The sequence below is a fragment of the Anopheles marshallii genome, chromosome 3 (assembly GCF_943734725.1).
Source record: "Anopheles marshallii chromosome 3, idAnoMarsDA_429_01, whole genome shotgun sequence".
Taxonomy (NCBI): domain Eukaryota; kingdom Metazoa; phylum Arthropoda; class Insecta; order Diptera; family Culicidae; genus Anopheles; species Anopheles marshallii.
This window is the reverse complement of record NC_071327.1, coordinates 68,242,668-68,254,645: the sequence shown is the minus strand read 5'-3', so window position 1 is coordinate 68,254,645 and position 11,978 is coordinate 68,242,668. Positions and strand designations below refer to the sequence as shown.

The 11,978-nt window shown below is 42.1% G+C and overlaps 2 protein-coding genes across 2 annotated transcripts in view; one reads left to right on the top strand and one right to left on the bottom strand.

The window, feature by feature from the left end:
- Window positions 1-9,620: 9,620 nt before the first annotated feature.
- Window positions 9,621-11,978, bottom strand: part of LOC128711338 (zwei Ig domain protein zig-8) — a 120,199-nt gene continuing 117,841 nt past the window's right edge. Inside the window, exon 7 of the mRNA XM_053806206.1 lies at window positions 9,621-9,757. Within this exon, the coding sequence (XP_053662181.1) occupies window positions 9,621-9,757 (137 nt within the window). The remainder of the gene's footprint in view (window positions 9,758-11,978) is intronic.
- On the top strand, window positions 10,790-11,968 carry LOC128711339 (27 kDa glycoprotein-like). The gene is made up of 6 exons (XM_053806207.1): window positions 10,790-10,844; window positions 10,936-11,182; window positions 11,280-11,443; window positions 11,506-11,629; window positions 11,703-11,823; window positions 11,912-11,968. Exons 1-6 carry the CDS (start codon window positions 10,790-10,792, stop codon window positions 11,966-11,968), a joined length of 768 nt encoding a protein of 255 aa, XP_053662182.1.

The following is an 11,978-nucleotide window of genomic DNA, read 5'->3' as shown; positions in this document are numbered from 1 at the left end:
TCGTTACTTTGATGAAGGAACACACCTGGGGTTTGGCGGTTGGGTTCGAGTTTCATTTTGGTCTGCTGCTCACCGGATGTAACCACATCAAAGAATTCTCTACCGGTGGCATGCAACGATTAAAAATTACACTGTCCAACGTATTAATTGCTGGCTGAGGCAACGCTGTCATACGCATTGCTCGGACAAAGAATTCGTACCGTTTAAAGTGGAAATTTACAGGGTAACGGATATGTTGGATTATTGAACGCTTTCGTTTCGATTTTCTTGGTATCAATCATTATCCATTTTTTGTCTGATCTGTCTGAAATAGAGAGTAACTATTTCAAGTTTTATATCTTAGTTTTGTAATGAACTTTTTATCTGATAGTTTGGACTTTCATCGGCTCTTCTGTTTAAAGGTTTTGACTATAATCTTGAACTTATCTTTAGGTTTAGCAAAAATAGCCTTATGAAATATTGCGCGTCATTGAGTCGTCTAGTCGTCATTGAGACCAGGGGTCTTCAAACTACGGCCCGCGGGCCGGGGTTTACAGGGTTTTACAACAGATAGATTATGACGAGCCCAACTTAATAAATCGCGTAAGCTCATAAGATCTTCGTGTTTATCTTATGTTGTTTGTGCGATTCGGTAAGTTGATTTCTCCATATCCTATCTAATATAAAACCCTGTAATATGTAAGTGGCCTCACACGCTTTCATACTTTCAACCAATGCGGCCCGTGGGATGAAAAGTTTGAAGACCCCTGACTAAGACTGTCATAAGGAATTGGAATCAATGGAAGACTGGAGCTGTTGTTCCGGTATCTTAGCAGGATGAATACAAATATCTGATCGGTGATTGATGTCTCAGTACGGAATGCCCATCGATGGTATATTTCTTCTCGAACTTCTTGAGGATTATTTCCTGAAAGAAAATAAACTATTAGCATGTTCATTAGTGATTATCCCCGCAGCATTTACAATAAAGTATAGTTTGTTATAGTTAAGCACCATTACTTAAAACAATAAATTGCCACTCTTAAGAGGAGCTTCGTATGCAAATATACATTTAGAAATGAAATATAATAGAAACAGCATCACGTACTCTCGTCTATCAGGACATTTTGATGTGAAATTACACCGGCAGCTGACGGTGGCTAACCTTACTCCAGACAGAGGTTTTATTACCTAATCAACAGTTATTCATGAAAGACTTGGTTGAAATGTGGCGTAATGTTTATTGTTGGCACCAGAAGAATGCTACACCCCATTCGCTAGCTTCAGTCTCTTTTCTCCTGATGATGCCGTGAGGGTTGCAGTAAAAATATTTGCTAAACAGCTCCTAACAGGTCAACACATGCGGTTGTACATTATAGAACGAATGTTGAAAAAATTGGTAAAAAAAAAACAAACAAACTAAAGGAACGCCATGTTTCAAATTTGTTAACTTTCGCAAACAACAACCGATTTGTGATGGGTGGTTTTTTGTACTGCTAAATATTTGATTGCACCTCACATTGCACCTTTATTTTTTTGGTAGCGGACGTGTTATAAAATTCGTTAAACAAACTTTCTCTCGCACCTTCGAGCCCGATGCACACGCTGCCGAGGTTATCCAGCCGAGCCCACAGCTCATCAGCACTGAAATGTCCGCCGGAAAAGCGTCCACCCTAATCAAGACCATCCGAACAAAAAAAAAGCATCTGACCACCCGATGAAGAGCCACGTCTGAGCTTCCCGTCTGACTTATGCAATCCGGTCACAACCGCAATGTTTTACGACCGGTCGACATGTCAAAAACCCGGCAACGGACTGGTTGTGTGTGTGTATGTGTGTGTGTTTATATTTATGCAAAGTTTACCTTGCCGCTTCAAACGTGAAATGGCAGAATATTGTACGGTTAGGGCGTGCAGGTGAACTGGAAAAAAGAATAAAATTAATTAACGCCTTGCACTGCAAACGTGTCGTGAGCCCCAAATCTTCCCAATTGAAGGGTGGTTTGCTGGGGTGTCAGGGCAGGGGAAGGGCGTGGGGTATATAAACTCGCAGGTTGTTTCGCAGGGGTAGGGTTGTGTTTAGCCAAGGACTAGCTAGCCCAAAAGGACATAACCACGTTTGGGGAATGCGTTTGGGAATGGTTTTTCTCCCCCCCCCCCCCTTAACTCCTTTGTGGCTTTGTTGTAATCAGGTGAAATGAGATCGTAAAAACTTCTCGGCCGGCAAACGCAAACTCAAACGCTGGGGGTGATGGGGGGTGTGATTTTTTTCTCTTCGCTCCTTTGCTCCTAGGATGGGATCTTTTCAAAACCCCCAAGCGAAGTGTCAACGGCACTGAGGAGCACTTGTAAATTTGCGATTGACAGGTCTAACCGTGGTGTCGTTTCTTGCCAGAGTGCTGGTGACATTCTTCACGCGCGTGGCGATACTCATAATGGCAGGGCTTTGGAAGGGCGGAATCGTGCACCCTTATCTTGTACGTGTACTATCTGTGTGTGTGTGTGTGTGCTGGTGTATATTTGTAGCTGTGAATGTTTCTTGAAAAAAGAAAAACTGAAAATCTCAGCGCTGCACGAATTTTCCGAGAACGACTTCCGAATCCGACGGGGTGGTAAGCTGTCGAGTGAAATATGAAGTACGGGAGCACGGGACACTTTGACAACTTCCGGGGCCAACCTTGTTTGTTAGTTGTTTTCCCTTTGGCTTGCGCGATGCACACCGGCAACCGCCACGAAGGAATTTCCTTTTTGCGGTGCGGTTATTATGCGTGTACAAACCACCGAAGATTGTAGTTGGATGGGATGGGATGATGAATTTTCCTGCTGGGTTGGTTGAGATAACGAGATCTCTTCATTGCAGATTGTAACGCTTTCGTGCGTTGCCAGCGCCGGGGAACGGAATGTGTTAAAGTAGTAATAAACTTTATACGCGACACGCTGGGATATTTCTTTCTTCCGAAATGGAGGGGTTTTGTTTTGGGAGCATAATTCATACTGATGTAGGACTGGGGGTTTTGAGAAAATTATGTAGGTTTTTGGGATTATAACAGCATCACAACATTTTTAAACTGCGCCTTTAGAAGAGAAGTTCATTTGTAGAAAAAAGGATGGTGAATTTAATCTGCATTGTAGAATGTATGATAAAAAGAAAGGTAAACGCTAATAACGGCATAACCATCCTTAACTGGAATATTAAATAATCTCAAAAAAATCTTACTTTAATACACACAATCAAAATTGGTCATTCCAGTTTCATTACAAAAGAAATCATACAAAATTACATTTGAAAATATCATCAGCAATTGCATAGAACTCGGGGGATGCCTGCCTGAAATGCTCTTATCAATTGGTCACTCTAGGAGGTCAGTCGTGTACCAGATGCGTAAATGGTGTCCAAAGCTGGAAAGGCTAAGCGATCAGTTTTTTTTTTGGTTATTGAATGGCAGCAAAGTAGGATTCAATCTGCGACTAGCCATATTTTATGTCCACCAGTCTAAACAGCCGACTGCGATTAGAAAAAGGAGGTCAGGGGCACAGAATAACCCTGACGTGCGGATCGCGTAAGCTAAATTATTTGCAGCAGAGAAACAATCCAGTGCCGTCAGTACACGCAGGTCAAGCACTTCCGTTGACCTACGAGATATTAGGCTACGAATTTTTGTTTGTCCACGAAGAAAAGTTGAAGGAGTATTTTTGATGGGAAGAAATAGCATCTCTTCACGATTGATGAGGCGTAGTTCCACTAAATCGTTATAGAGGAACCTCTATGAGGAAAGAGACAATACTTCTAACGATAATTAGTTCTCTATGATGCTGAGTAAAGGTTACAATCTCGCGCTTAAAATGAAGATCAAATTCCGGGTGCAAACGAAATGTGAGTACGTTGATTGTAGCCTTAAGGTCAAGAACTCATAGGTATGGTGATAAAGTTGTGATGTTCAGGAAGTTGACGATTAACAGGCCATTGATGGATAAACCCAGATTTCAAACTTTGGTCTGAAGAATCACCAGGCGTACTGTAAACAAAGACCTTCGTTGCCTGCTTTGATGCGCGCTCAGGTGGCAATTGTTTGGACTGGACTCTCTGAAACTTCGTTTATGTTCGCTGGTTCGAAACTCATTCCTCCTTAATAGAAGCTCTCTTTCTCGCTCTCTTTGTTAACCCGATGGCTACATTATCATCATCTCCCATATAAATCAGAATTATTATAATTATTTCTTTCGTGTAAGGTGAGTAAAACCAACACTAGCGATGTTTTTAATTTTTATACGAAAAGAAAGTTTTGTTTTATTAGACTTTTTTGTTTGCTCGTGTTTTACTGCCTGTCGTTTCCCATTCCAAGTTTTGTTAAATCGTTTTATTTTGCTACACACCCTTTGTTTTTCCTTGCAATCGTACTAATCAATTGATTTTTCCCCTCGGTTGCTTCACACTTTTTCTCGATAGTTTCGTTTCAGTTTTCTCTGTTTTTTTTTCGTTTCTTACGTCTTCTTATTTTACTTTTGCTCAAACAATTTAGTGACAGTGTGTTTTGTGCCTTTAGAAGGGGAGTATTGTTTTAGTGATGTTGCTGTCGATTCCTTCCACGGCTGTTGTTCTACTCATATCGCATCTTGTACATCGATACGATACATGTTTGACAAATCGTCGTGTTGCAAAATGGAGTGAATACATGTTTACTGCCTGTTTGTGGGAAGATGCACACCGTCCGTATGTGTTCTCATTTGCTACAATAAATTCCTGTGATAAATGCATCAATCCTCTACCACACTCAGACACACTCGCTCACCACCGACGGGATACAGGGTTTTGCACAGATTTCCCGACAGTTAAGCACAGTTCGTAGAAGTTCGAACCAACGTGCACGGTTTCGATCCCCAAACGGTCTGCACATGTGTGAAGTGAGTCTCGGGATGCCCACACCTCACACCTCACAGCGTAAGTACAATTCCACTAGATACTTTCCTGTACTATTCCCGCATTTTACTAATTCCATTTGTTTCCCCATTTCGGCTAGTTTTATCGGCAGCTGCTTGTCTTGCTCCAGCTGCCACATTAACATAATTTTCTGATCAAAGAGATTTAACTACAGTGTTTTTTTTTTGTTCACGTGTTTCTTACTTGCGTGTTCTTCCGTTAATGTATTTACGTTCTGTATATGTCTTTGGGGTTTCGGTTTCGAGTATTTTTTTCTGTTTTGGTTTTCACTTCGTCTGTTCTTGCTTTTTTTTGGTTGGTATATGAATGTGTTTCTGTGGATACCGTTTAGTGTAGTTATGTTTTTTTGCAAGTTTTAAGTTGTCTTTTTTTGCGTTCCCTTTTTTATCTTTTCTTTCTTTCAATTTTTTCACGTTTACAGTTTGTTTCTCGATTTTGGGTTTTAGTGTAGCTTTCTTTACATCATGTTAACCAACTGAAAATGAATGTATTTTACAGATTTTTTTTTTCCCTCTCTCTTGAGTTTCGTTTTCTTCTGCCACAACGAGCAGTGTTTTTGCATTAATGTTTAACTGGTCTTTTTTGTGTGTGAACGTTTTAGTCAGCTAGTCTTTTTCTTACCATTTTAGGGAGTGTATGTGAGTGTGTATGTGTGTGTGTTTTATACCTTTTTTGGTTTACTTTAAGTTTTCACTTTTTTACACTATTTAACGGAAATACTATGTTTCTTATTTGGTTTACTCGGTACTGTAACTAGAATCTCCAGAAAATGGTAACAAATTTATTATTTCCTCTTCCCGATTTACCTTCTTTTCGCTTTACAATTTTATTACGTTTAATCCGCGATTTGTGTGTGTGTGTAAGTGAATGTTGTTAATACGTTTCTGTAGTCTGCTTCTAGCAGTGTAACACAAATCTTTGTCAACTAATGACAGCCCAGGATTGAGTTTTTGTTACGTTTGTTTGTTTGTTTTTTTAAATGTCTTTTGCAACTTTAAACTCAATAAACTATTATTTGCTATTATTATGATACAGCTTAACCACAGTACGGATTGGACAAACAAAACAATATCTCACACATTGTGCATAAAATGGACAATCGATTCTGTATCTTTATCATTTGTTCTAAGCTTTCTCTTAACTGGGAAATTAATTTGTAATAGAAGAAAAGACTAACAAATGAACTAAAACACACTGGTTTTCGTTTTGCTATGTACAGATGAATGACTTATCATTCTAACCGGTAGAAAAAAATGGAACTTCGATCGATTCGTTACCTTTACTGGTGGACTGGAACTCGGATTGTTGAACGCAGTGCAACGTCGCTAAGGAGTATTTGTCTCGTCTGTTTGAGGCATCAATTTACATTGTGCTCAGTTGACTGCCATTTGGACAGCCAACATTGAGGGATTATTTAATTTTTTTCAAAAAATTATACAATCGGCCAACTTACATCTGGTTCAACTTGCATTGTTTGCGTAGAAAACCATTAACACGGTTTCAAACACTCTCGAGGACGATTGCATCAACTGTTCCGTTAGATTGGTTTGCTTTAAAGACGTCGAACGAGCTGATGCCCTACTTTGGAGTCCTCGAATGCGTCCAGCACTGCATCGCGCTGCCATCCGTTCTAGAACCTTCGATCGACTGAAGTTCTTTTTTTACCGCTGTGGAACTTCATTCAGTCACATTCAACAATAATAATTTCATTCGAAATTGCACTCTCCCAACTCTCACGGTCTCGGTTGTTCAGATCCCATCGGGTTTGGTGGCTCACCGAAATGAAGTGAAAAGCGAACTGTAAATTATACTTTTCGATGAGCTTTTCATAAACTGTGTATCATTGTTTCGCCCGCGACCAAGGGGCTCCCGACGCGGGATGATGACATTCAAGAAAATTGTGCCATTTTTATTTTTGGTTTTTTGCCCACCGCATCGCGGGATTTTCGCTTTTGTGTTTTGGGTACTGCACTGCATTAAAAGTGGAAAGCAAAAAAAAAGAGCACTAAAGAGGTAACACTTGAACAAAAGTTGAAACGGAGTATAAAAAGGAAAATTTTCTTTTTTATATCCTCGTTCCATCGAAAGGGACCGCTTTCTTTAGCACTGTTCATGCTTCGGAATCGACATAACGAGCGTTTGATGCGGAGAGTTTCCTTTCCAGTTGAAAGAATGCGGTTTGGGATCGCCGGGATGGCGATAGAACGCCGTAAAACAATGGGTTTCGGAGACATAAACATGACGCTGTGTGCTTGGAAGGGCAGCGACAAAAGGTCAATGTACGTAAATGTCATCCAGCACGTATTGATTAACGTTAACAGAGGTAACTTATTAACTTACTTTAAAGCTGCTAGTTAGTTAAGATTCTGTAGCGTTAAGCAATTAACACCACATTGCCTACATTAAGGGGCTTACGACAGTTACAAGTACGCAAACATAACCTTTCATTGGCGTTTGTATGTGGACACAACGAGGGTCATGTGTCAGGCGTACGATACACGAATGATCAAAATGGGCATAGAAAGATAAACTCTTTTGAACAAATATTTTACTGCAAAAAAAAAAACGAGTCTTCGACTGTTTGCATAACTAACGGTCGGTTCATTATGATAAGCTTCAGTTGTGGGTTTAATCCATACCGGTTGGGGGAGGTAAAACAAAATGAAGACACACACACACACAAACAGATTTCCACCATTTTCCCCGACAGCTGTCACGCTGCAATTATGGAACCATTCGCGATCACTCACCCAATCAAAGCGCGGACGCGGTCTGTTTATCGTGTGTGGCAAAACATTATGGTAACGCTTACCGGGGTGCTTCGCCGCGTCGATGCAAATGAATTATCCACGTTACCATTGGCAACCCCAATCGAGGGTGCAATTTTATTTTTGCATCAAAGCGAATTCATTCGGAGGCGGCTGTGAAACAACTCATCAACTTGTTCCCTGCACGCGGGAAGATGGGAAGCAGTTTCTGTTCATTATCCGGTACACTCTCTTTTGTTTGGCTCGTTGCGAGGGGTTCGTGTAGCCGATTGCTTGTTTTAATTTATACTGATGCATTTTCATTTCACTTTTGTGTTGGTTTGTAGAGTGATGTGCATACAAAAGCATACAAGCAAACCGGGGACCGAAAGAGACACAAGCAAACCGTGCCGTTTGTGTGTTTACAAATTTCGGTCAGCTTTTCGACAGAATTTCGAAAAAAACAGGGCAGATCGATGTGATTACGGTTCGATACCCTTTTTTTCATTATTTTTCATCTCTGAATGGTTGCCCATTTTTGTGCTGTATCGGTCCGTTTTGGCGCTTGCGTGTGACGCTTGTAGATTCGCAGTTTAATTTACCATTTGTGTTAATTTGCACCACAACGCCGGACCATACGCACAAGCGCCTGCATGTATGTGACCACATTGCCGTGAGTGTATGTGTGCATTCATTTGAAACTTGTACCTTTAGTCATTCGAGTTGTTGTTTTGTTTTTTTTTTTCGTATTTATCACATTGTCCTTAGCAGGGTGTAGTGTTTCACCTTCGGTGCAGGGGTCAGGCTCAGGAGAAGGATCCCTTTTTTCACTGCTTTATGCATTGCCATGCGCCATTTGCTTTGCGTTTCTTTTGTCTTCTCCCTCTCCCTTGTTCCTTTCAACACACACACACATACAAACGTATCATGCACCATCGATCCCGGTGGCACAAGTCATGTTTGATTAATTCATTTCACAATAGTATTGCGTTTTAACAATGCATGCACGCATCATGCATCCGAGTTGCATCCAGCGCACATTCGGGAAACCTTTGTGTTGTTGCTTTCCTTCACCAACTCCCTCAGCGCCCTCGCAGCAATGAAAATGGCGAGCCCTTTGCACCCAGCCCTGTTTTAATTTTTAAGCTCTCGATTTATTTACACGTGACCATCGCTTGGGGTATCATAGCGAGTGTTGGGTTTTGCGCGAGTTTATTTTGATGCTGCAGTTTTCCCTCAAACTTCACTCCACCATTTCGCTTGACACACGCACCCCGGGCGCATAGAGGGGTGGGGGGTTGTGTTTTTGTTTCGTTCTGTGCATACCATTCCAAAGGTTTTGCAATGCACGTTTTCGGGCGCTTCATATTGCTCGTTACGTATGCAGCGAGTTAATTTATTTAATGGCTTTGCGTGCCGCGTACGCAAACTGCATCGGACGATGATTGCAGGAAAAACTTCATTCTCTTCATGTTATTCCAGCCACAAACCAATCGGACCGGGTTCTTGTTCGGGGTCACCAGTGCGATCTTCACGGTCCGTTTCCGGTCCACCAGCTCAGGAGGAAGTATCGGGTAACAGAGATGACGGAAGGGAAAATAAAGAAACAAATGTTTCCTACCTATTTACAAGGGCAGACGCTCGGTCCCAGTGCGTAGAGTGTCTTTGTTCACGATTTAAGATTTTGCTCTAACTGTTGCTTTTCCCCAAAAAGAAACGGTACCATTCATTGCCATCCATCGATTAAGCTTCATTACACTTCTTGGAAGTTTGCTGTCGCAAGTTAGTTTTGAACGTAAAAGGAAAAGTATTTCAATGTGTGTTTGCTCGCTAATCGCGTATGTTTTCGTCCACGGGATTAACCTGTATTGCGCTATGGCCTGTACGCCCACGTTAGGCCCTCCCACCTGCTGCTGCTCTCCCCCACGTTCAACCGCCATTAGGTGTCTCCATCCATTAGGCGTAGCTTGACTTGAGCAGATAGGATAGTATCACGCTCGGGAAGAACAAGCACTCAAACAGGATGGCGGACAGCTGCGACGTGGCGGCGGCACCGCTCGTTTTTCGGCGCGAAATGGCGGCCGTGTTGTCACCTGCAACGGAAAGGGGAGAAAAGAGAGTTGAGTTACTACATTTTGATCGTAATTTTTAGCTGAAGATTGTTTTTTAAAAATTTTATGGAGAATTGTAAAGAAATACAACAGGTTAAAGTTGACATATGTCCTTAACTGATATCACCAGATATGCTTCCTGTTTTTGTGCCATTATTCGATTCGATTATATAAACATTGAGTATTGTAACTAATACTCCTGAAAAAAAAAATCAAGTCAATCGCTTCACAGATGTGGATATATTCTAGAACCGATGAGTGACTAATATTTATGTGCAGATGTTTAAAAAACTTTGATCTTGTAGAAAATAAAACCTCCTTACATTTAAAGTTTTATCAAATACCCACAGTATATTTCAAGTAAGTCCTGTTCCGATTCAGATCCCTTTAATATTTGGGAATGACAGACCAAGATGACTTGCTAAGGTATTAAAGCCCCGAAAAAAAGAAGATCTTTCCCGAAGTAATGTAGCTTCTCCTGGCAATGGAATACAACAGTCTCTACAATACTCTAGCTCTTAGTACAGCATTACTGAAGAGCCAAAAGCATGTTTTGCCACCGGTTTAATAAATTAAATTTACACCTCAACATCCAACTGGGACCGGTAGTGGTCACGAAAGGCAAATGAAACACGCGCACAAAAATCCCAAGAATAATCGATCATTATTCCATGAATCACCATTAAATGGCTGCCAGACATCAACGATCCCTAGAATTGTTTAGCTATTTTGAGTAGGGTTTTTTGCTGGAATTGTCAACAAACAGTGTTTTGGTCAACCGCGATGGGTAATGGTAATGATAAGCCAGATGATAGACATTATCAATCGCCGTTAATTCATACGCGCTATAAATGAGGCAGCTGAAACGCTGGCGGTCAGGTTATCAGCGTACGCGATTGCTCCGGGTGCCTTCCATTCTGATCCGTACGGTGAAGCACGATCATTCCGTGTCGAACAGAGCAGTGAAGTGGGCGAACAATTTTTGCCGTAAATAACGCGTAGTGAAATAAAAACATGGTGAAAATCAGAACCACCATCTTGGTGTTGGGCGTTGTGGCGCTTTGTGCAGGTAATGTTGAATTTGTCCTCTTTTGAAAGCAAAACCTGCACCGAAAAGTTGATTGTAATGGCCAACCGCAAAACTATCGTTTCGTACGCAGTCACGATCGCTTCACCGTTGGGTAAGCCGGCAGATTCCTCCTCGGAGGAATCGGGCGAGACTGGCGAATTTATGAAAGAGCTGCAGGAGATGTGTCGCAACAATAGCGGTTCCGATATGGCCTTCCTACAGCTGCTGGAGTCCTTCCAAACCATGATGATGTGCAGCGTTTCCGCCATCGATATGGAAGCGTTTGTGACGGAGCTAGATGCACTCTCGAACGAAACCCGCACGACGTTCTTCCCTCGGTAAGGCCGGTGGAATAGATGCGAAATCGAACTGGAAGGAGTCGTCCCGGGACCCGAATTGACGATGCGTTCCGTTTCCGTTTTGTTCCGTCAACAGCTATTGTCCACAGTTGCGAACGACCTACGGCTGCGTCGAAAGTTTGGTGAACGATGTGCGGCCATGTCTCGAGGAGGATGACTACACCATCGTGAAGGCACTCGTCGGCATACTGCCCGATGCGGTCGATCTGTTGTGCAAGAATGATGGAGATATTTTGTTCAGTAAGTGGCTGCGGTTCGGTGGTCGAGCGACATTTTTGCAACACATTTAAATCTGCTTGCAGAATTTGATGAGCCGAAGTACACCGAATGCTTCGAAAAGATTTCCGACAGCTTTGACGAGTGTCTCACCTTCCTGAACGGAACGGACGATTGGGATATATCGCACATGACGCGTGACCAGTGCGGGTAAGCGTGGCCAGCGCCCGGTTTGGCGTTTATTGAAGAGCAATTTCTAACGTTACATAATATTTTGCCTCAGCGATCTTACCGGCTTCCGGCAGTGTCTGCAGGATAAGATGAACATTTGCAAGGCACCGGACCTAATCAGCGTGTACGATCTGTTCCACAACACGCTGTTCCGCATGACACCGTGTCGTAACGTAAGTAGTGCCGGCGTCTTATTTACCTTTCCTGTAGCGGAAGGTTAGCTGCGCCAACATAAAATCTACATTCTTGCTCCCTTTGCAGTACGTGGAAATTCAAAAAGTCACCGTCGTTGATAACAACGACCTCAACGAGATCTAGTGCAGGTACT